This window comes from Lampetra fluviatilis, chromosome 1 (genome assembly GCF_964198595.1).
Source record: "Lampetra fluviatilis chromosome 1, kcLamFluv1.1, whole genome shotgun sequence".
Classification (NCBI taxonomy): Eukaryota; Metazoa; Chordata; class Hyperoartia; order Petromyzontiformes; family Petromyzontidae; genus Lampetra; species Lampetra fluviatilis.
The window spans coordinates 6,020,723-6,045,016 of record NC_136275.1 but is presented as its reverse complement, the minus strand read 5'-3'; the positions used below and the strand labels follow the sequence as shown (position 1 = coordinate 6,045,016).

At 42.3% G+C, this 24,294-nt stretch overlaps 1 protein-coding gene across 7 annotated transcripts in view; it reads right to left on the bottom strand.

The window, feature by feature from the left end:
- The window catches only part of CFAP65 (cilia and flagella associated protein 65), a 36,497-nt gene that overhangs the window by 8,569 nt on the left and 3,634 nt on the right, over positions 1–24,294 (bottom strand). For 4 of the 7 annotated variants that reach the window (XM_078854869.1, XM_078854877.1, XM_078854894.1 and 1 more), the window contains exons 3-25: positions 23,363–23,559; positions 22,740–22,842; positions 21,394–21,560; positions 20,726–20,925; positions 19,966–20,108; positions 19,088–19,310; positions 18,608–18,873; positions 17,915–18,115; positions 16,778–17,155; positions 16,243–16,380; positions 15,134–15,505; positions 14,203–14,421; positions 13,281–13,484; positions 12,576–12,744; positions 11,449–11,577; positions 10,626–10,827; positions 10,162–10,290; positions 9,062–9,238; positions 7,494–7,560; positions 5,973–6,083; positions 4,945–5,136; positions 3,585–3,746; positions 430–573 (exon numbers count right to left, since the gene is read on the bottom strand). In XM_078854869.1, the coding sequence (XP_078710995.1) occupies positions 430–573; positions 3,585–3,746; positions 4,945–5,136; positions 5,973–6,083; positions 7,494–7,560; positions 9,062–9,238; positions 10,162–10,290; positions 10,626–10,827; positions 11,449–11,577; positions 12,576–12,744; positions 13,281–13,484; positions 14,203–14,421; positions 15,134–15,505; positions 16,243–16,380; positions 16,778–17,155; positions 17,915–18,115; positions 18,608–18,873; positions 19,088–19,310; positions 19,966–20,108; positions 20,726–20,925; positions 21,394–21,560; positions 22,740–22,842; positions 23,363–23,559 (4,293 nt within the window). The remainder of the gene's footprint in view (positions 1–429; positions 574–3,584; positions 3,747–4,944; positions 5,137–5,972; positions 6,084–7,493; positions 7,561–9,061; positions 9,239–10,161; positions 10,291–10,625; positions 10,828–11,448; positions 11,578–12,575; positions 12,745–13,280; positions 13,485–14,202; positions 14,422–15,133; positions 15,506–16,242; positions 16,381–16,777; positions 17,156–17,914; positions 18,116–18,607; positions 18,874–19,087; positions 19,311–19,965; positions 20,109–20,725; positions 20,926–21,393; positions 21,561–22,739; positions 22,843–23,362; positions 23,560–24,294) is intronic. The other 3 variants (XM_078854886.1, XM_078854912.1, XM_078854920.1) reach the window with 3 other exon arrangements.

Below are 24,294 nucleotides of genomic sequence, written 5' to 3'. Positions count from 1 at the left end.
AAGATTAAAAGTTGACCGAGCTTAAATGTTCTCATTATGTGATGAATAATCATCCTTTTCTTCAGTGTACCGAAATTAAGTATTCAGCGATAAACTGCAGAAAATTATAACAAAACATTTATGTTCTGATGTGTACCTATAATCACTCGAGAAGTACTGTATACGATTAGTATTTATTGTATTTGATTTTGTCAAACTTGACATGACTGTACAGTCGTTGTATTAACTTAATATGTACAATAATGTCATCAAACTCAGGTCGTTGGGTTCATAGTGCAATGTGATAATGACCTTCTCCACCCAAAAACAAACATATAATTATGATAAGTAATATGAATGTCTACTTGTTGCTTTGGGTTGTCCCTCTCACGAACTATCCTGCCAAAGTACATGTGCCAATCTGTCTGGGTGACTATATATATGCCTCACCTCAGTGTCCACGTGTGAAGGATGACGCCAGATGAAGAACACTGCCCTATCCTTGGATGTATTGCTCAGGAATAAAATTCGGGTGGACTTGCTGTACACGGGCAATTCCCCAAAGCTGAGCTGCTCCACAGACAGGTGTGACAGCTGCACGAGACACAGGTATAATGCACAAGGCGGTACTGTGATGTCACTCAGTGTAATTACGTCACAACTGCCTGATTACTAATCTAGTATATAATTACAATAACCCCCCCACCTCAAATCGTTGCACCTGATGAGTTGATGAGTTAATGATGATGTCACCCTGCTGCTGCTCTATATAAGAACGGGAGACAGAGTAGAGCCTCACCATTCTGGCGAATTGCCCGATGATGCTGGATGCAATTACCAGCGAGCGAAACGGCGTACTCAAATTGTAAATTTTGTGGTTTCACGCTTCAACACACCGGTGGGCTAAAGCAGTGAACTATTTGTCTTTTGTCAACGTGACACTTTTTTACTGATTGGCCGTGTCGGGTGTTGGAGGGTTACGACACATTTATAAATAACGCGATCTAAACCCAAAAACGGTGATTATGAATACGTCACACATGTATGTAGTCTATGGACAAATGACTTGCTGTATTGGGCTATGATGTGTTCAGGAACGCAAGCAATCTCAAAATTCAATTGCGATTAATATTGTGATGTATTGACACAATACCTATCGCGACCAAATATATTGCTCCAATACTAGGTGGGAATCAATCAAGAAGAAATTAAATAGGTTTTGTCTGTTGCCAGAAAGTCAAATGACTGAAACACATTACAACTCCCATAACACCACAATGTCTGACACATACAATTGTCATGGTTTTATTTTCATTATAGTTTCATATTAATAGTCTATTAAAAAGCGAGGAGACGGATATACGTGATTACTGCCCACATACACTTGTGAAATATAATAATTTATTTCACAATTTACATGTATAAAGCACTCTTAGACAATCGTTCTCAGGGCGCATATATAATAAACCAAATTATGAAATAGTACACAGATCACCAGACTAAGACACAGTTAGGATTTGTAGAATTCAATATTATTGCCTATGGCTCTGACATACTGAGGAATTCATATTTTTTCTGGTAAAATGTTGAAGCTCAACACTTATAAAGCCAGCATCAAAAGTGACAACCATAGAAATAAACCGAGTTATATATGTCATGGAAGATGGGGCCACCTACATCGGTGGAAAATGACAGAGAATTCACGTTACAACTGTGAACACCAAAGACAAACTATGGACCACATTGTCCGACACTGCCCTCTTAGACCATTCAAGGGCAATGGCACAAACATCACCAACACTTCCCCGGCAGCCGCAAAATGGCTAAATAATTTCGGCATTAACATATTACCACTGGTGATCACACTGGTTAACCATATGAAATAACGTCAAACCTGTACTATCCTCTGAATTGAATATGAAGTCAATTTTAGAGGACTCCTACTCAAACTAGCTGTTCTATATCCTGTAGCATTCATCTCCTTTTGTGGTCCTAAACTAATTGAGGACATTCCTAATTGCTATGGTGGAGGCATAGCTCTTAAAGGGACAACAACTGTTGAATTTGCACAAAGTGGTACAGAGCCATCCATAAATGACGTCACGCGATTTTGGACGATTTTTGACCCCCCTCCTCGTCACACGGCGTCACAAAAAGTCAGACCCCCCCCCACTCAAAAATGACATCACAAGGCTCTGCCCCCCCCCCCAAAACCATATTTCCATTTTGAAAATAATATATGCTTCAAATCGCTTTAAACTATTGTCATTGTAGCGTGTATTTAATGTGGTGCTGCACTATCATGTTGAAGGAGTATTGTTATAACAATTAGTGTTGTTATCACAATTCTATATTTATTTAAAAGTTTCACATTTTGATGTGACGTCACATTTCTCAACCACCCCCCCCTTGTCACACATCGTCACAAATGTCTGACCCCCCCCCCCCCCCCCCAGGTGCGTGGCGTCATTTATGGACGGCCCCTACTCACTTATTGGCCCCGATGGGACGATCGTCTGATTTGATCCCTCAATGGGTTTTCAACTTGCAACCTTCCAATTGTGAGTTCAGAAATCTGATCGGAATGCTACTTGGCCAAGTTACATTTAAGTTGATAGGAAATTTCCAACTTAAACGCTGTTCCAATGAATTGATAATTCTAAGAGTAGTAGGATAAATGTTTCAAGGCAGCCTCCACAACATGCATTTCATGTGCCAGTCCTGAAAGTATTCAGTTTCACCACATTAAATGAAAGAAATGAACAAAATATCAATGGATGTGTATTTTCAAATGATGCTTTCCATTCGCAATTACAAAAAGGGATTACTAGGCATACGGCCAACAAGAATTGCATTCACTACCCATGACAGATTGCTACATGGAATGGATTGCTAAGCATACAAATAAAAGCAAAAATCAATAACTACTTTAACACGACTGAAAGGAAACCTTTTGTCTTACTGCAAGCTATTTAATGGTACTGTTGAATTATAAATGGGTTAAATTACAAAGTAACTGGAACACGTGAAGCACATTCATTGTATAAAGTATGCACCGTGTCTGACAGCACGAATAAACGGCTGTTATTTACTGAGCCGTACCATATTTCAATGTACCATGTTGTACTACGGCATTTTGTCACTGCATTTTATAGAAATACATATTATTATATGTATACAGCAAGTACCATACTGATAATAATGCTTGCTGTACATTGTTCAAATCTTTGCAGTGTTTAGAGCTAGTTCTATTTTCACCGTGTAAGATTATAAAGCTTGCAAGCCTCACTATGGTCATCTTTATATAGCAAGTTTTATAACTGGGGTTCTAAACCCCTTAACCAATATCAAAATAATTTCAAACTTCAGCGCTAGTTAAAGCCAGACCAGTAGCGGGGAGTAAAAAGGTGTTGGCTTACAGATGCAGTCTTTTTTGAGGCCTTAGGCTGAATTTTTCACAAAATAATAGCGACAAACTCCAAGTTTGGTACTTCTGTACTATGCCCTATCATGCCACAATCTTGGGGGCAATTTCATCCTCTGCTGAGCCGTAATCTGCCGTGCTTCTCTACACTCTCCGCTGCTGTGCTGGCCATTGTACGGACCTGTAAGGGTAAGTGTGGGAAGGGTGCAGCAGATGGTAGCAGCTGGGTCAACGAGTTCACCCAGTTTGGGTGAGTGTTGTCCGTCTGCTCCTCGTCAAATCCCACACCGCGGAATGTAACCAGTGATGACTCTCCATGCAGGACGTGTATTGGCACATCCACCTGCATGATGGGGCAGGCGCATCACAATCAGGACCGAGCGAGAGCGTATGACCTCTACTCTAAATAATATAGAACACTTTGGTGTAATTGCTCTTAAACTATTTGTAATTAATCTGATTTGCAAGTTTTGTTGATTATCATATTCCGATTGTGATATTTATAAAATGTAATCAGAGAAGAAATGTCTTGTAATCACAGCAAGCAGTGCATCACCTTGTGTCAGAAACCACCACCATAAAATGAATTAACATAACTGCTTCAGTAGATATCTTACTTGAACAGGCTTCTTTAGCCACATTGCCATAACACCTATGGTCTTTAAGTAAAAACAGGCTAATTAATGACATAGCTGATAAAGTTGAAAGCTGTTTTTAAGGCATGCAATGCTGTTGGGCACCAGAAAAGGGGGAGGTAAGGGATAAGGTGCTATTGGAATAGCATGCAGTGGTCAATAACCAAGAGGAAAACCTTCAGCCAGATGGTGGGATACTTTTAAGAGCAGACCTTGGAGGTCTGGTGTTAATAGCATCAGTTGCAAATATACGGCAGATGGCAGCGTTAGACGTATGTGCATGGTATTATTGGCATTGGCTGTTATTGCTTCTTTAACATTGAACTTTTCATTCTTAAATGATACTAGGGAAATTCCTGTAAATATGTTGATTCTCCTATGGGTAATTCTCATGTTAAAATCTTCATTCACTCGAAATTGTTTAAAACGACGCTAACATATCTCGAATATAAATCTCTGAGATTATGGAACTGTTGGAATAGCAATCGTTTTCTAAGTGGATTTGCTAAAGGATCTTTGAAACATTAAATACATTTATTGGAATGGAATTCCAAAAATCTTCATTACAAAATCATCCGGGTGTCTATTAATAATTCCTACATTGTCATTAAGTAAATGTATATTCATGCATTTCCTTCGTCCAAATAATCCACATGAATTTCACGGGTCATTCGTGGACTACCATTCCTTGGAATCATGGCTAAATATGCCATTTGGCAGTTTCCCCAAAAATACTCACAATTACACTCATGAAATTCGAAACGTTATTCAACTCCAATAATCAGATTAAGATTCTGTGTGAGAGATGATGGGAATTGCCCAGCACGACTTCTGAATGTTTTCTGTCATGGCAGCAAGTTACAACACAGCAGTGAAGGGTGTGAGTAGCACTACGGTTAAGATCACCGTGTATGTTTTGGCCTCTAAGGGACAGAAGAGCCAGAGGGTGTGTGCAGTTTCCCCAGGCGCGATGTTCCCCTCGGGGGTGAGACACTCCAGAACGCTGTGCGAGTAGCTCTCGTCACAGACCACTCGCAGGGAGTCCTGCTGCACCAAGAAGCTCACGGGCATCGCTCCACCATTGTACAGGTCAAACACCTGGCGTACACACACACAAAGACAAATATCTCCCGTATAGCCTTAAAAAACCATTGGGGAAAAGTGCTGTTAGGGCAAGCGCTGTTAGCACTTGTCCCAACATTGCCGATGTTTACACAATGCACCAGGTACTCATTTTAAGCTAAGTCCACCTAGGGGAGGCCCATGGACCGGTACAGATACTCGTCACTGGTGTTGGCCATGAGCGGGAATCAAACTCGAGTCGCCGGGTTCGTCGCGCAGCACGCTAACCGCTACGCTACCGCTCCGCACATAAACGACACACACACATACATACAAAAACAAGTGATACAAGCAGTAGGAATGGCAACTTGGCCTCTCCAGCAAGTGTTCGGACATTGCATGTGACTAGCGACATTTATTGTCCAAAACTTCTGGAGGCTCCTAGAAGGGGCAAATCTGCCATATGGGGTTTCGCACGAGATGCCATAGACACCTATCCCCTCGGGGCCTCAAGCTTTGGTTTTCTTGCCATGGTTCCTTGATAATTAAATTCAAGGCGGAGCGGTTAAATCACTGGCCACTTGCATTAGTCCAGAGCCCCGAATTACCACTATTTACCCGGGAAAGTCACAATGATTCCAAAAGCTCGTTTCCAGGAGGGTCCTGCATTAGCATGTTTGGCCAACACCAATGTGTTTTTCACGATGGGAGGAAACCAGATAACCCAGAGGAAACCCATGCCAAAGAGGGGGAGAACATATAAACACCACACAAAAAGATGCCTCAGTAAAGAATCTGACACTGGTCCTTTTTGCTGTGAGGCACATGTAGTGAGTTCCATAAACACACTCCCTCATGTAACTAGAGCTTACCTGTATGGGTGGGGTTTGGCATCTCAAAGCCACAGGCAGTAATGTATGCTGGTGGGATGGGTAATGGATGTAGTGTAGATCAGAAGGAACTGTCACTCCCACCAGATTGAGCTGCAGTACACACAGTATCAAATTAAGTATCGTTCGGAATACATTTACATTTCCCAATGAATTACATTGTACAAATACACTATTTGCCGAATAATGCATCATGGAATCTCAATAAAGGTGTTCGTGTGGGTCCTGCATTGCAATGTTTGGTTAATTTCTTAATGAATCTCTAATATCTAGTGGGAATAATCTGGAGCACCCAGAGAAACTTTATGCATAATGCATGTGACAAAATTAAAAATACTCAACAATCCATACAAAATAGTCAACAATCAATTTGATGATCTCTATGTGAGCTACAAATCTTGCCTCAATAGTAGTGGATTACAGTTGTGCACCATAACACCTGGCACACTACTATATAGAACCAGAGCACATGATCAAGCCACATTTACATTCCTTACAGCTAGATAAGTCATTTGCAAGTTTAAATTTTTATTTTATTTTTTAAGGTCCATTCAAAATACAGTTGTATTACCATTTGTATCGTTTCATAACTAAGTAAAAATATGTGGATTTAAGTTCAGATATAAATGACGACTATTTATCCTGACTTATCATAAAATGCTACTGCTTAAGCAAGCTTAGTCATATAGAAAATGTCAAGGTTGTCACTACATTAAAACGTAATCACTATGCATATACCATAGCCAGGAATACTTGTTTTAAGTGTAGATATACCATACTATATGTTTGTGTTTGGTAGAAACATAAAAATTTATATATAATGACTTAGAGCTTTCGTGACTACAGGAATTCATACTCTTTGGTTCTTTCGGTAAAGTCACGTAGGTAGAAAAATAATTTTAAAAATCACGACGTTTCGATCGCAACACAAGCAATCGTCTTCAGGTGAAAAAATACGGCAGGTGAACTGCTGAGACATTTACATGCAAAAAACAGATTGACATGCTAATCTCTAGCAGTACAATGGCCGCCTCTTCAGCACCGTAGTCGTGAGGTATGTCAGGCTCTCCGATCTTACATTTACATGCAAATTCAATCTCTAGCCCCGCCCACTTACCCTTGGGTTGCACCCATCTCAAACCAATATAACCTCCTGTTGCAGCAGCTCTTCCGCTATATTTCTCCTGCCTCAGCAGTATATTTCTCCTGCCTCAGCAGTTTGCCTACTGTATTTTTTCACCTGAAGACAATCGCTTGTGTTGCGATCGAAACGTCGTGATTTTTTATTATTTTTTACATTATTTTTCTATCTACGTGGCTTTACCGAAAGAACCAAAGAGTATTAATATATAAGTCTATACAAGTTTAGAGTTATAAATAAATTCACCGTAAGTTATTTTTCACAAATATAAGCATATGACAAAAACACAAAGAAGCATAATGTGGTAGTGCAGAAAAAAACAGGTGAGACCACAATAACAATTGAGTTGAATTAATACTTACAGGTATGCTCCTGCCATGAGTGACCCTGAACACCACCATCAGCCAGTCTGATGCTGGAAACTCATGCCTAAATAATTGCACATTAAAGAGGAAGCAGATAGCTCTTTAATTAAAATAAAAAACGGAGTCAACATATCGGTGAAATCATAGTTATCTCAGAAGCTCTTACTCAAGGATAGTGAAGTCAAAGTCAAATATCAAGCAGCTGAAATGAGCATCAGGCAGCCCTTATCTCTGTTTACCCAAAGTCAGTGTTTTAAATTCCACTTCCCCCTCGTAGGGACCAGTCTGCCTAAACAATTACCATTGACTCCAAAACATCCTTTCAATGCCAAAGGGGGCAACGGAATAAGTCGACCCCAGAATGGAATTTGAGCACATGACAGTCCAATTGTGTGTGGAAAGAGTGCTGGAGGCAGTTGCCCTCCAACAACAACGGAGGGCAGAGGAGCGATGCTCACAACAACGAGCGGAGAGCTGGGCGGCTAAAATGCAGCAAGTTGGCACATTAGCGGGCACAGCTGGTGCATCTTCCAGTCATCTAAATCAGTCAACCCATGGCACCTCGGTCTGTTTTGTGACCTGTCAGCGAGCCTTCAACACTTCACGTGGCCTCAAAATGCACCTGGCCTGGCACGGGTGCCGTAGTGATGTCACCGTCACTTCGTGGCGAATGGCAGGTATTGGTATTATTGGAAATAGTGTTTTAACTGCAGCTGCACACCACCAGCGAATGACGTTTTGCTCAAAAGTTGTATTAGTTGAGAAATGCTGCCCTCTGGTGCTAGTGTGTGCACATAAGTGCATGTGCATTGGCATACAAGTGAGAATGAGCAGGCGTTGTGAAAAAATATAAAATATTGTTTATGATTGACCAAGCAAGCGATGCACTGAACCAAAGGTCCTGCCAATACAGGTCATGAAGTGGTTGCTGGTGGGTAAATATATTAGGTGTGGCATGGAAATCCGCTTTTGTACTGTCGGCTTTGGTAGGGGTGCATTTGCTCTTGGCTGGCATTGCTCCTCCGGACATCAGAAGAATGGTAGCTAGTCATGCAGAACGTCATGCCAGACCATGGACACCTACGTTTACATAGCTTTTGTCAATAGAGAACATGTGGCTCCAACTCTAGAACGCATAACTGCAAGCAACGTCAGCAGTTTCTAATATCAGCAGCTACCACCAGGATAAGAATAACCACGGGCAATCTAGGGATGCCTGAATCACCTCCGCGCCGGTGTTGGCAGCTTCAAAATAAATCTAAAAAATGTGGGTCTATTGAGACCAGGCCTAGAACACGAACTGCATCCGTGGTGAAGATAAGATGATGCCTCAACTGTTCCAGTGTCATTTGTTACAGGAGCCATCCACAGCTGACGAGTTCAGGACTGTGACTGACCGTGCAAAGGCCTGTGCCCAAAAATGTGTCGTCAATTGTCTATGTTGGTATGATAGACAGAAAATTATGAGTAGGCGCTTAATACAAGCACTTGCTCCTATGGTCTAAAATATAAACACGAGATCTTTGTGCATGTGTGAGGCATGTGGCAAAAGAGTAGTTACGTGCCTGTAGGTGACTGTGACAATTTGCTTAGCCCCTGGCTGGAGTTGGCCTCCTCGAGGGAACACAGTGAATGTCTGGTCTCTCTGGAGACGTGCAATGCGGAGTTCACGGGCGTCCAAGTCCATGTGCTCTGCCCACACCTCCAATTCCAGGGAATTCTCATTAGGGAACACCACCGCCCTGTCAGGACACAGAGGCAATAAGAGTCAATCCACACTGAGAGGCTTATTGTTCCAGACTATTGCTTTGACATAAACAGCATTATTTTTAAATTACTGTATAAGTTCTGCAGTGGTTAATGCTGAAATGTTTGCATGCTTCACCTATACCTTACTCAGCTGAATATAAATTATTCGCATAGTTTTGTTCCTTTAAGTAACGCATCCTTCAATGATTTTTACATTTTAAATATAGGTTTCTGTAGCCGATACTATGATCCCTATTTTATGGTGGGTTAGGCCACGTGTAGTTTTATGCATATACTCAAACAAGCATTGAGCAGTTCTCATGTAGAATGGTGGTCCTGAGCCTAGAGAATAAACTTCATATTCTTATATCTGGGCATAGTCTTCCATGGGAAATGACTGATGACTTCCGACAAAGTCTCATAAACCCTGAAGGGATAATGGAATGAGTCAACCCTTGCCCAGGATTTAAACTCACAACCTCCAAATGGAGAGTTAATACTCAATAACCTACCACACCATCACTTGGCCAAGTGGAATTTACAATATACTGCACTGTAATTAGTTCATACATTTCCACATAAGCAATAAACACCTCACCTATATGTATTCAACTGTCACTGCTTATATAACTAATACCTTGCTAGATAAACAATGTTTATTTAAAAGGTGATTAACATCTATTTTATAACACTCAGACAAGCTGTGAAACTGCAACGGCGTAGAGCGAAATTTACGTTTACATACAATTCCTGATCATCTCATCCCACGACTAAATCTGTCCACCTAATATCCCTTCCCTATTTAACAGCGTCTTATGATAGAATTGTTTTAAGCATTTGTATAAACCCATACATATCGTATCGTGTTGTAGGCAATGAACACCTTAGCTGAGTCAGGTAAATTGTGAGCACTGACCAGTGAGCCTCCACCAGACCAGGGTTTTGCAGGAGCAAGTGTATGACAGAGGGCTCCGCACCAGCCGAGGCTGATCCCAGGTCAAACTGCAGTGGAGGAGGGGTGCAGCAGGGCAGGATAACACGCGGCCTGCACACACATGTAACACGGTGCACACACATGTTAATGCCTGCTCCACAAGTAGACATTTTTCTACATGGTATTCCGCACAACAATGTGATAAAGTTGTTGTCGGTCAGAACTTGTCAATGGATATATCAGTCATGACTATGATATATCATGTTTGATGTCCTCCTCATGGAGTGACATCACGAGCGATGTGACATCACCTTGTCGTAACTTGATGTTCATTTAGGCTTGCTCAAATATTTCAGACGATTATTAGCATGATTAAATGGCTGGAAAAGGAATCAAGGTTAATTTTGCAATGTAATCAGGGCCAATGTATAAAGAGAAGACACCACCTCCCGCTGTCAGGTGCATCCTCGTAGGGTGGCTCCAAGTCCAGGTAAAAGTTGAGTTGCCACAGGTTCATCATGGTCCATAGTTGCATCTTGCTAAGGCCGGCTGCACTGCCTGAGCCACGCACGTTCAGTACTGAGAGAGTCGGGCGGGCGCCTTCGGCGGTCACACGGCACAGCTTTCTCACACCCAACGCCAAGCCAGCTGGGCAGTGAGAGCACACACATCACATACAGCTTTCTATTGGAATTGAAACAACCTATTTGACACATGCCACTATATTTGGACCACTTAACCCACAACATGAAATTCATAGGTTCAAATTCTGATCAGGGGTGGACCAAGCTCACCATCATCATATGGCTCCAATGGTGAACCACCATAAGAATGTGGAACTCTCACCACTGGCTTGTGGCCACAAATAGATGCGTACTGTTCATGCTCATTTCATTATGTAGACACATTGGAGTTTTTTAATACATTTTAATAATGGCATGGGCCGATGCCATGTTAAGCACCCAAAAGTCATATCCTGTATTCCATAAAATATAATTTTCTACTTGAGTACATTACTATATCAGACCATTGGAAAGGCTGCTCATATTGTGATTGTGAAGTCAGTGATCCAAATTACACATTCTTATGCAGGGGGCCAGTCTTTCCACGAGACAATCTCTGTTGACCATCCAAAAAGTTATATTTATATTTACCCTAGAAGGATGCTGAGCCAGTCACCAACCGGAATTTTAACTGGCATACAATTGATACAAACACACAAATACATGTGCATGCTTGCCTGCATGTGTGTGTGTGTACATGTGTTACCATGCTGGGTGACCAGCTGATAGCTAACGGTCCAGTGGTAACGTCTGCTGCAAGTAGGCCTTGCCATAGCCTGCACTTGCTTCGAACAGCGAGCTGGAATGATGCTTTCATATTCATTTAGCTCCAATGCTGCAAAACAAACAAAAGACCAGGTGATTAACTCGGATTGGTGGCTCTTACCTCCACTTTAAATAAATCACACATTTCAGATGATACTGTGTCAAGTGTGACAGTGAAACCTGTAAGCCGGCATTTCGGAAGTGTGCTTGGGGGGCCATGTAGACATCATTGTGTGTGTGTGAAACACTGCACTTGTAGAGTTATGAGGTGGACAGTAAATGGCAGAACAATTCGATTGCTGCTCTATCTGTATGGATATTGATTTGTTGTCCCCTTGTATGCATGTTTTCTCCAAGGACCATCTCTAAACCTTTATAAACAGTTTGCCTTTAAAGGTTAACCCCCCTTTTCCTGATGACGACCACTTGTGTTGCGATCGAAACGTCGTGGTTTTTGTTTTTATTCTTATTTTTATTACTGAAAGAACCGGAATAAGTTTACATTATAGACTGCCAGTGCACTCACCAAACTTAATAACCAGGCTACAGTCCACATTATAGATTGCCAATACACTCACTCCGATTAAGAACCAGGCTACAGTCTACATTAGTGTTTTTGTTTTTATTATTTTATTTTCATAATTTTTATTTTCATTCACTTTATTTATTATTATAATTTTTCTCTCTACGTGACTTTACCGAAATAACCAAAGAATATAGACAAAAAGCTCATGTATGACCTTACTGAAAAACAGTCGAGACTAAATATGGTATTCTTAGGTAAGCCTTGGGTGTGGATAATCTCCTTTACTGGTCACAAGTCAGTGGTAAAAAAAATATTTCACATTCGTATGGCATGACCAGCCTATTCATAGGACCATTATTTTAACAAAGTAGTGCTAATATTAATGACATTGGAGGGGTAATGGTATTTTAACTCATGATCTTCCAATTGTGTCGGCAACTGTTCCACTGCAACACCTTGCCATTTAAGTACTGTATGTTAATGTTAGAAAACATTTCAAATGTTGCATTCACTGTTAATTCTTACTTATTAACATGCCTTACCGGTGGTGTGTGTCATCATGACCTTGTCAGGACTAGATGCCTGCAGCTCGTGCTGCTCCACGCTCAGGGTGAAACTGAGGTCACAGTTGCTATCATTGACCAGCGTCAGGTGCCCCAAGGCAGCCGTGCCAACCACTACCACACCGAGGTTCACGTCACTCTCCATAGCCTAGAGAAGACATCACAACACTGTACTGAAGTCTCAATTAATGTCAAAGTGTCTCTTTGTTTAAATGTTAATTTCCATTGATAGCCCAAATCCAGTGCAAATTTGTTTCTATATATTTAAATAGGTCAGCGTTTCTATTAATCACTGTTGACTCTCCACAAAATTGTAGTAATTTTATCGACCACAGGGAAATGATAGGCTGAATTGACCCCTTACTGAAACTTCAGCTAAAAAGCTAATCTGGAGCTGGGTGCTTTGACACAGCCCCACCCAGCTGTAAATGTGTATCGGGAACAAAATACTGGCATGGGGTCTCCCTGCTCAAAGGAGCATGCCAGTGGTGTAAATTCCAATTCCAATTACCGACGCCACTGTCTCTATTATTGACCTAAATAGCAAGAGGAACTCAATGTTTCGCCTCCAGAGGAATGAAGAAGGGCTGAGTTCGCCTCTAACTGGGATTTTAACTCTGACTGCTACAGCACCGCGTGGGTGGATATGTACAAGGCAAATGGGCGTCAAGTTGGTGTTCTCACCCTGATGTTGCCCATGGCTCCCTCGCCAATGACACGCAGGGATAGGCGGGTTTTGCTGCTGGACGTTTCCTCCTTGTCTCCCTGCGGATGGCTCTGCACTGGGTCTAGCTGCCCCCAGTGCTGACTTGATGCCAGCCATACAAGGAGACTGGGCTTCAAAACATACTTTTTGTCCTCCAGTGGGGAAAAACTCCACACCTGCGACTGCAGAAGTATGTCCAGAAAAAAATATAATATAAAAAGTAGTCACATCGTTTTCTAGGCCTCTTCTGATGAAATAAACATATCTGATCACGAGTCAAAATTAAAACGTCTCCTTGCTCAATGGAAACAGCGGCGGTTTTCATCTTCTTCATCTGTGGTAGAAATTCCACATTCCCACAAAGGGTTCCAAGATATTCATAGGATGGCCACTGTTGACTTTTCACAAAGTGGTATTTATTGTATCGACTCAGCTGAAGACTTGGTACTCATGTATAACAGAAAAATAAAGGTGACTTTTGGTAATTGGCCTTCCTGCTTTATAGAAGGGACATTGGTTAAATGTTGACCAACACTATATATTCCTGAAATGTAATGCAGTGCATTACATTTACATAATTGAAATTACATATTTCCATGGTCTGAGACTTTTTCAACAGGTGCCTGCATTCAGATGTTTGGTCAATTCCACTTTAATAAATGTTATTATTATGTGGGGGAAAATAGAGTACCTGGAGCAAACCCATGCTTTGAGGGGATAACACAATTTTTCGTTCATATCACAGCCCAGCAGGATTGGGAGTTTAACACATCTACATGCTCCACAAACCCTTGTCTTTAAAGTACTAGATTACAGGTGTGCAACACACCCAGCTATACGAGTCATTCAAACGAACCAGATGGCTCATATGTACAGGAAACACACACACACATCACTCACCACACTCTCGTTTGGCTGAATTATGCCGTGTGCAGGTGAGACACTCAATGTGCCACTCCCTGTAACGTTCCACTGAAAGCACAGGGGCAGCTGGCAGCAGTTGTCAATGGTATGCGAGCACTGTGACATGGTCCCTATACATGTAGGCTTAAAAAACAGCCTCCCATTGCCTTGAAGCTGCACCTGTGGCCGGTCCACCAGCCACGACACCTCCATATTCTGAAATTATGACAAATATACATGTGCTCATGAGATGTCAGTCTGAAAGAATGATACAACCCAAAAACAAATAGCTCTTATCCTGTCGGTCCACGCTTAGGTTGTGTGTCCATGAGGGTCTAACATGAGCTTTATGCTTTGTTTATAAGAAAAAAAACCCATCTCAATTACATTCAGACAGCCTGTCACAGGGTCCTATTGACATTATTTTAACGATAAATTAAAATGTATGGCAGTAAAGTCACAGTGATGTCACTATTATGGTGTAATGGAGCATAATGACCACTCTAAGTTCAACAATGCAACTTGTTTGTTATTTAGTTGCTCATACTAATGTTTTTGTCCATATTGCTCTATTTAAAATGAGCTACAATACTGGAAAAAGTTAAATTACATTTAGGGCTGCGTCTCAAAAAGAACAATATGTAAAATCACATTGAAACAGTTACAAACACAACAGCAATTTTATTGGCTGGATAATTTGACATGAGGTTCACAGATTCAGGGTGACAATTTGTCTGTAAAATATATATATATATTTTTTATATATTTATGTATGCGGGTTTGGAGATGTGTTAAAATAAGGACTAGCTTGGGTGATAATTTTGTAGGTAATTAAGAAACACAAAGCACTATCGTCACACACGTTGGGATGGGGCAGGGTACTTTGGAGAGCCGGGAGGGTGAGGGGAGTAAAAGCGCCGTGGCTCACCTTTGTATATTGACCACAGTAATTGAGAAGAATAGGCAACACTTGGCAATATAGTCCCGGAGCACTGGAGGAGGCCCGGAGCAAAACCACCTGCTTTCCTCCAGGGGGCACCAACCCCTGACTGGGCCTCACCACCAGTCCCACCCCCTCAGGTTCTTTGGATCCGATGGCACCCTGAAGTCGCTCCTGAGCCCTGCTTTCCCCTTTTCCCTGGGCCAGACTGGGCTGCCCCAGGGTTGAGGTGCCAGGGTTTGGTTTCCCACTGGCTGGGCAGGCACCCACTGGTAGGCTGAAGAAGATTGGCGTGTCCCCCGTGTTTGTAAGCAGAGCAGTGGTGTGGGTACTTTTTCCTGCCGTCACTGCTGGGAATTCCTTTCAACAAAAAAACAGGTTAAGGGTTTGTGTAGGGCTGGCAGTGGTGGTAGGTGACAAGTGAAACAAATGTATTACGTTATGAAATCAAGAGTGATCAAAACAGTCACTGTCATGTAATGAAAAAATGTAATGTATAGTCATACAGTCCAATACAAACTATGGACATGGAACAATTCCTTCTTCCCGCTGCGATGTGATGCATTTCAGTAAACAAGCCTCACATGCTTCAATTATTCTTTAAGTATGTTAAGCATGCTAAAGAACTAATATGTAATGTTTTAAAAATGTATACTTTATTTTTTATGTGCTGTATGTACATACTTGAATAATAACAAGTTGTAATATTACATATGTATATATTAAGCAAACATGATAGGGTAAGCATTGTGCAGAAATAACTGTATCCTACTGATGATGATGTAACCAAATGTCATGGACCTTTACTCTACAGATTGCTCTTAATTTAACCTATGCAGCACACTGCATACACCATTCCCATATAGCTGTCACACAAAGCAGCATCGTGAAGATTAAGAAGTGATGTAATATGCATCGTGTTGTATGCAGTCATTGCTGCATCAAGCTGCATGGTATAACAAGGTCTTTACATGTATCATGAGCATAAGGACGTATTTTAATGTATGAATTGATGCCTACGAAAGATGCAAAAATCCACACCAAGGTGAGAGAAATCTTGCAAAACTTGAAGTGTGCATGGCTGCAGTTGTTCTTACTACATGGGCACTGGACAAGTTGCAGGTGGGCGGGAAGGGCTGCTGTCCTGGCTGAAACGTGTGTGTGCTCACAGCCAGGGTCAGGCACCAGGGTAGGCACATTGTAGGCTCCTCCACCAGGCGAAAGTCTTTCATGCTCTGAAACAACATTGGGCCTCCACTGAGTGCAAGGTCTCCTTAAGCATTGAGTAAGAATAATGTAGATATAGGAGCCCCAGGGATGAACAAGGTTCAGGCATGAATATACAAAAACATTATATTTTATAGTGATCACTTCATGTATTCCTACAAAGCCAATCAACTAGCGCAGTTGGCTACGTATGGTGCGAAAGAAGTGAAACATACATACAGGAATAAATAATCTATACAATGGATATTGAGAAGACAATATGGTGAATTTAGGAATGCAAATTACTTGATTATCTGGCCATAAGTCTAACAAACATTTAGCTTGGCTAGAGTCGAAAAATCGTGCTCTAGTGCAACACAATTGAAAATGTATGAGTTTGGCAAAATTTCGCATCACGGCACCAACCTTATAGAAAGCGCAGGCTTCCAGCTCAGCATAGTGCAGCGTGTTCCTGCGTCGAGGGCGGAATGTGACTCTGAGCGCTATCGTCTTGAGGGGTGGCACTTCACATTCAGCTGGCTCCACGTGGAACTCCCCACCAGCTGAGGCTGTCCACACCACGCAGACAGTGCCGTGCGTGTGGTTTCGCAGGGACAGGGCAAGAGCCGCAGCCTTCTCGCCATCACGCACAAAAGCGCTGAAGTCCAGCATGCTAGCACTGAGGCTAACATGAGTGGGAGGAAGTGCCTCGTCCCAGCACAATTCGAATCGTCCATCAACCCGGTGATCAAAAACAGCATTGCTGGGTGCGACTGTAGTTGGTTCCTGCTTCTCCACCTCTTCCTGCAGTAAATAAACAGTGATAATGTGTCACGACTATGATGCTTAAGAAATGTTTTCCACTTTTCTGCAGATATGTTACGCGGTTTTTTTCCATATTGCTCAATTTATCAAGTACCCTTAGGAAATAAAATTTGCATTTCATTTTTCAACACCTATGTTAAAATCACAGCACTAGAATAGGTTCGAGAGGATTGAGATGGTCTAGATGGGGTCGCATAGGTCATCATATTGACAAGAAACCAATGAAACAATCAACACAACTGAAGAGTTATGGTGTGGAATTTTTTTTTATAAAAAAACTGGATTCGTGTGTAATTTTAAAGGTACAAAATAGGTTGTAATATGAGCCCTGAATAATGTATGCCAACATACCTAGCCATACTCTGACACATTACCGATAAATAAGATGCAATAAATGTAATGAAGCAATGATGTGGGAGACAGATTTTCCACAGGAAAGCCACATCAGGAACTCCCCTTACTTCCCATAACTTAAACATAAGATATGCCTAGACTGCCATGTTTTACATAAATACTGTAAATGCAGACCTTTCCAGCCAAAGTTGGGGCCCAGGGCAGTTGGTCAGGGATGAGAAAAAGATCAAAAACAAGACAACAGGTAGGCCCCATAAGGGGAGCCTATCGACTGATGCCTGCAATACATACTGCCTGTGCTGTCTTCACCTAGAGCAACCTCAGAGCCTCCAAAGCAGTGTAGCTACCAGGAACCCTGAAAGAGTGGATATCAATAATCAGCACCTGGCAAGGGATAAGCGACCCATCAGTGGGGTCCAGGCAGAGCTTCTTGTTGTGCAGCATGGAGAGAAGGGTAGGCGGTGACTGCAGGGTCAGGCCACGCCGTGCATTGGTGTGACACCGCTGTATATGTTCGCCACGCAGCACCGCCGGCGTCGTCTCCACTGTGCTGCCTGCTCCTAACAGCTCCACGTGCACAGGAGCCTGGCCACAAATGGGCACCAAGACAATCACAGTCGACTTCATAATGCCGTGGCGCCAACTTGAGTGGCATTGTGTTCAGAGCGCTCAATGTAAGATCACGAGTTCAAAATCTAGGTTGAATTTTTTAGGCTGTCAACTCACTGGGATTGATAACGTGTTCACTACTTTGTGGGTAAAAAAACTTTGTTTTCATGTGCTATGAAGGGCCATTGCCCAAAACGTTGCCTATTTTATGTATCTTTTTTAAGGCAGTCTTCTTAACAAATGTGTTGTTGTTTTTTGTTGATTGTGCAGCATCGTCTAATAATTTTATAAAACAATGTCTGTTTGTCCTTTCAATCAGAATTCCAAGTGTTTCATAGCAGCAGCCAATTCATTCTTAAGGAGTGTTTCTCATGCAATAGGGACTTGGAGAAAACCTACACATATGAGTAGATACATAACCCAAACAATGTAGCCTTGCCTGCAAGAGGAGCACACAGACACACATACCTGATGGTGCACCAGACAGGCCACACGCCGATAGTAGTTGATGGGTTGCTGGGGTGTGAATGTGACACGAAGCTGCACAGTGGCATGAGGTGGCAGCTCGCCACATACTCGCTCCAAGCCAAAAACACTGCTCTCCGTGTCCAGTGCAAACTGGTAGATGGCAGGCACAGCCGAAGAATTGCGAAGTTCCAGCGTTCGCACGCCCACCTCGCCAACAAGCATGCGGTCGAACACCAGCAGTGTTTCGCTCATTGTAACACTTGGGCCTGAAATGTAGGGCAAAACTAAATTAACAGGTGTCCTCCATTCATCTAGGAATGTCTTGCTAATAACATTTGGTCAATTCCTTTTTAAGGAGTGTTTCGCAACGTCGGAGAAGACTGGAGTACCGACAGAAATTCCATGCATACATAGAAGTAAAACTCCCACAAAATTCAAATTAAGTTTAAGTATGTAAACCCCCAAAAAGCCACCTCTCACCTTGGCAGCTTCCTGTGAGTTTGACAATGCACTTGGGCAGGTTGCCAGCCATGACTACGTGAAGGTATTGGGTGGTGCAGCAACCGACCGTGACTGGGCTGAACCGCACGGGCACACGTGCCGAGCCCTGGGGATTGACCCATCCCTGCTGAATTCGGCAACCAAACAGGTTTCTCGTTTGTGGGTTCGGAGTGGTAATCTCAACCTGGAATGATGCCTTCACCTTTCAATTGAGGTAAGGATGGAGGGGAGATAATAAGACAGGGGGTGTGGGGAATGTCAGGTTAGAATCTAGTGTATAGTCTATTAATACTGTTTCCATCTGCATGGCACTGTGGTTAGAGTGCTTGACATGTATGGCCTGGCAGAGCCCAAGTCATAATTAATTAATATACCTAAAAGAACCCCATTCCTGTTGCACTGCCACTCTGCTAAATTAGTAGGAGCAGGGCCCCTACGGAACAACTATCAGGCACAATGGTGGTCACATTTGTGGGCTCTTTTCTTTTAGGATGAACAAAAAAAGAGCATGGACAAGCCAGCCTACACGTCCACTTGTATAGGTGGAGGGGGATGGAAGGTCACTCAGAGATGAAGAGAAAAACTCTCTGCTCAGCATGGCTGATACCTCAGTTATGACTGTACTGCACTAATTTAAGAGTGAGGCAAAACTTTCACAAGTACATCTCATGTTATATCTTCTACGGCAACACACTTAGTTTATTGTAGGCAAAAGCCACACCAATATAGGCGTCTGTGCTTGCTTATATAGAGTGCAGTTTAAAATGTTTAATTTTCTATGCATAGCATATGCATTGTATTACTCCTATTAACATCTGTCTCAAGATAACCATGCAACTTAAGCTACTGTCACTTACTGAGGAGAGATTCTGGATGTGGAGCCACTTTTCAGAGGTGGCGCCTGCTTCCACATCGCCAAAATTCAGCACTTGTTGTGAGTCATACTGGCGGTGCTGTGGGTCTGTGTCTCCAGCACTAACTACCAGGCGTGGGTATTTAGCTGCATATACACAACACACAGACACACACATGCACAGTTACATATTCACATGAAAAATTAGCATAACGTCCATAAAATTCAATCAAATATAGTGAAACTCAATCTAGTGTTCTTCAGGGGACTGTAAACAAAATGTGGAATCTGGGAATGCTATTACTGACATACATTAATATGTGCTCGGTCAGCGGGCAACTATTAATGCCTGTATAACAGTGTATTGTGGTGAGAACCACACCCGGCCAACTTTGTCTTGCTCGTGCTGATGTTTTTAAAGCGGCACAGCGATGTATGGAGTCAGAAAATCAGAGACATATAGCATGGAGATGTAGGAAATTAAATATGAAAAAACATGGGATCGAAGACGTATGGAGTATGAGGGGCAGTGTCAGAGGCAGATAGAGGAACTGAGTAGGAGAAACAGGCAGAATGAAATACATTATTGTTATTATGGAAGGAAATAACATTTCCTGATACAAAAATGTCCTGGATCTAATGTTATTTTTTCTGATCTCTTGAAGAAAGTAAATTTAGGTTTGACTGCAACATATAAACGAGCTGAATGGCTGTAGAATTACATACACTGGCCTGAGTATTCAACTTCTAATGATAGCCCTCACCAATAGCCTGTAGCTCCACGACGCTGCTGGATGAAGGGGCCTCTCCATAGCGGCATGTGGCCATGGCGTAGTAGGGCCCAGCCTCGGTGGCATGAACGGAGGCTGTGATACGGAGGGATGCATTGGGAGAAAGCACACCCTGTGCAGGATTCATGGAGAATGGAGGTGGCACCTCCCAGCCAAACGAAGTCTCCAGCTCGCTGGTGGTAGATGACACAGAGTCCACTGCATGTCATTTATGCACGTATTAATAATACTGATAGTGAGTCCAATAAGGCAGATGAGGGAAACACAACCAAGAATATACACACAATAAAATGTGTTCCCCCAACACTTGAATTTTATCCAATGTTACCATTCAATGCAAACTAATAATCTTACATAAATGGTAGTATATTGAAGAAATGTGCTCTCATTATAACCAGAACAAAATAGGAATTTGGTTGATACTAAAATCTCGAAAATGTCATGGCGAGAGGTCAAACTAAAGTTAAAAAAATAATTGGCCCATCATAAGAGTGCCGAATTACGCCGTACAATACCATAAAGAAGACAATCATGATGCCCATAATAATAAGGGAGATGATGAAGAAGATTGAGGAATGTATGTGCAAGTATACAATTATTAAAAAGGTATAAATGTTCTCTACAAAGCCATACAATTGTACCTTCTGTTGTGCATGTCAAAATGGACCTCTTGATTGTGAAAGGTGGCACAGTGGCCAAAGGTCAGAGTTCCAGGCAGGTGGAGCTTGTGTGTAGGCAACGTGGCTCGCAGGACCACACAGAATCTGCCTTCTACTGACTCAAACTCCAACCGCTCTTCATATTCTCTCTGTGTACACACCATGGAGCATATATGCATTGTATCAACGCTATTCATGGCTAATGTGCTTTCATTCAATAGTTCATAGGAAGTCAAGGAGCAAATGTTTCAAGATTACAAAGTTACGAGTTCAAATATCTGTCATGGTTCAACTGGGTAATTTATTCCTCAAGGGTTGATAAAATATCTACCGCTTTGTGATGAGACTATAGTGGTTGTCAAATGAATATATTGGCCATTGGCATATGCATGTGGAATTCACACCATTGGCTGAGGCCTGCCAACAGAGATGAGTGCCATCTAATGCATGTTTGAGCAGGAAGACACTTAAGACAGTCGAGATGTGGAAAAGAGATGGACACACATTCAAAGCTAGACCCAAATTGCAATTAGTATTTGAAATATGAAAATTATAATTAATCCACGAATATGAATATTGTTGATATAGATATATTTTCAATGACTATGTTTCACGTAATATTTTAATTGTTAATATTTATTCTTGGATTAAATCATGGAAAATCGTCAAATTGCCAGGGGAAGAATTGGTACACCCCTATAAATAGTAGACTGCAGTGGAGGTCAGGTTGTTGGACCACGCAGATAAATGAGCATGAAAAGCCCAACAACAGGATTACGAGATATCCTCTAGATGGCCTGTGAAAACACATTCCTGCGGAGGGAGCTGGTAGGAACGTTGGGTTGCTCGGTCAATGGCCAGGGTCAATGGCGGCGTGGTGTATTCCGCAAATATGCCCGACTGTGAGGGCGGGCACAAGCCGGCGTGAGTAGGTTAAACGTTGAGTTTTATAAGGGCACCACAGGGTGACCAGTCCCTCCCCACCCAGCCCCTCCCACCCCCCACCCAGCCTCACCCTCCCCACCCAGCCCCTCCCCACCCTCCCCACCCAGCCCCTCCCCACCCTCCCCTCCCTCCCCACCCAGCCCCTCCCTGCATGACGGACGAACACAATAATCCCCTGTGGGCTGGTGTAACCAGGAGGTTCCTACCAGTATGAAGGCCCTTAAAAGCTCTCCATTCCTTCTGAGGGTGGCAAAATTCTATTGAATTATTGTATGAGTCTGCAGTATAACATGACTCAGTAAGGTGGAAGCTTCGGAATGTGTAATGGTTTAACATCGGAAGCTTGTCCATTCATATTTGTTCAGCAACACCCCTAGCATTACCTTTTCCAGTGGCCTGAATATGATGGGGAGAGTGTAGCTGGTGCCCGAGTTGAGGATTATGGGCTGCGGGTAGAGTGTGCTGAACACGAGGCTGCTAGGAACCCTGCAATGAGTATAATGAAGAAGACAAGGGGTTGTTTTTCTACACGATGCCCATCACAATGGAATTCAGTTTCTGCACGGAAATAAATAACGTCCCACATTTATTCAAGTTACATTTACTTGTACTATAAGTGAGTTCATAAAGTGTCTGTCTGTGTGCCAGCTTCTTCTCCAAAAATGAGAAGAACTGATGCATTGGATCTCATTCTAACAAAGTTATCCTCGGAACGTTCGTTAACTGAACTTATACAACACAAATTATTGTGTCAAAAAGCATCTCTAAACCTTTATAAATAGCTTGCCCTCAGAGGCTATCCTCCCTGTTCCTGATGACGACCGCTTGTGTCCTGATATTTTATATTCACTTTCTTTTTTATTATTTTATTGTAATTTTTTCTATCTACGTGACTTTACCGAAAGAAACATAGATTATAATTGTCAAAACATCTTGTTGCACCTATTAAAAGTGGCAATTTTAAGTCAATTAAATCGTGTGGTGGAGCAGTTATTGAGTTCCACACCTGTAGGTCAGCTTCACTGCCCTTGGCAGCACATTTTTCAGGGAGAGCTTCTTGGTGTTCTCTCGCCCAGGCTGCCAGCCTGTCCAGAGCACTTCTGCCACAGTCTCAATGCCGCAGGCCAGCACCCTTTGCCCATGGTTCTGTGCCTTTCTCCCTGCCTTGCCCACATTTGCCACGGATGTGTGTGCCTTGGGATGCTGAGTGCATCAGCATTCAGGAGGTATCGCAGATTTTTTTTATGAGTAATGCAGATATTGTGGTGGTGATGGTGGGGAGTGATGAATGTGGTTGGGAAAATATAAAGGTGAATGGTGGGGAGAGTGAGGTGGTGATGTATGACAGGAAGTGTATAGTGAGAGTGGGAAAAGGTGGTGGTGATGGTGGTTGGTAGAGAAAAAGCAATGAAGGTGTTTGTAGGTGGGTGATTAAAGTGTAGGTGGTGTTTGGGTGTTGTGATAATATAAGGTGAAGGTGGATAGTAGAAAGAGATTGATAGTGAGGGCAGAGTTTTAAAAACAAAGCAACTCTCAGTAGGCGATATACATTTTAATTTAATCTATATATATAAAAGTAAAAAATAGTTTGTGTGTGGGTTTGTGGGTTTGTCTGTGTGTTCGCATGCTTGCGAAGGATTTGGCTCTCCAATGGTGGGGTTTACGTAAAATAAAAATATCCATGTACCACGCCGTAAGCGCTATTCCTTTTTCACATCCATCAACTTTAAATTAGTTTAATTAGCGATTTAGTGCGATTTTTTGCGTGCTTTCCCTTTATTTATTTATGACGCGTGCACGGCTATACCAACTCACGCACCTTTGGTGGGGGGGACGGCCCATGCCAAGTCGCACGCCTTCGGTGGGAGGGGGACATTTTATTTCACGTAAAAAATGCTAAAAAAATACACTAAACGCTGAGGTTAATTCTTCACTGTG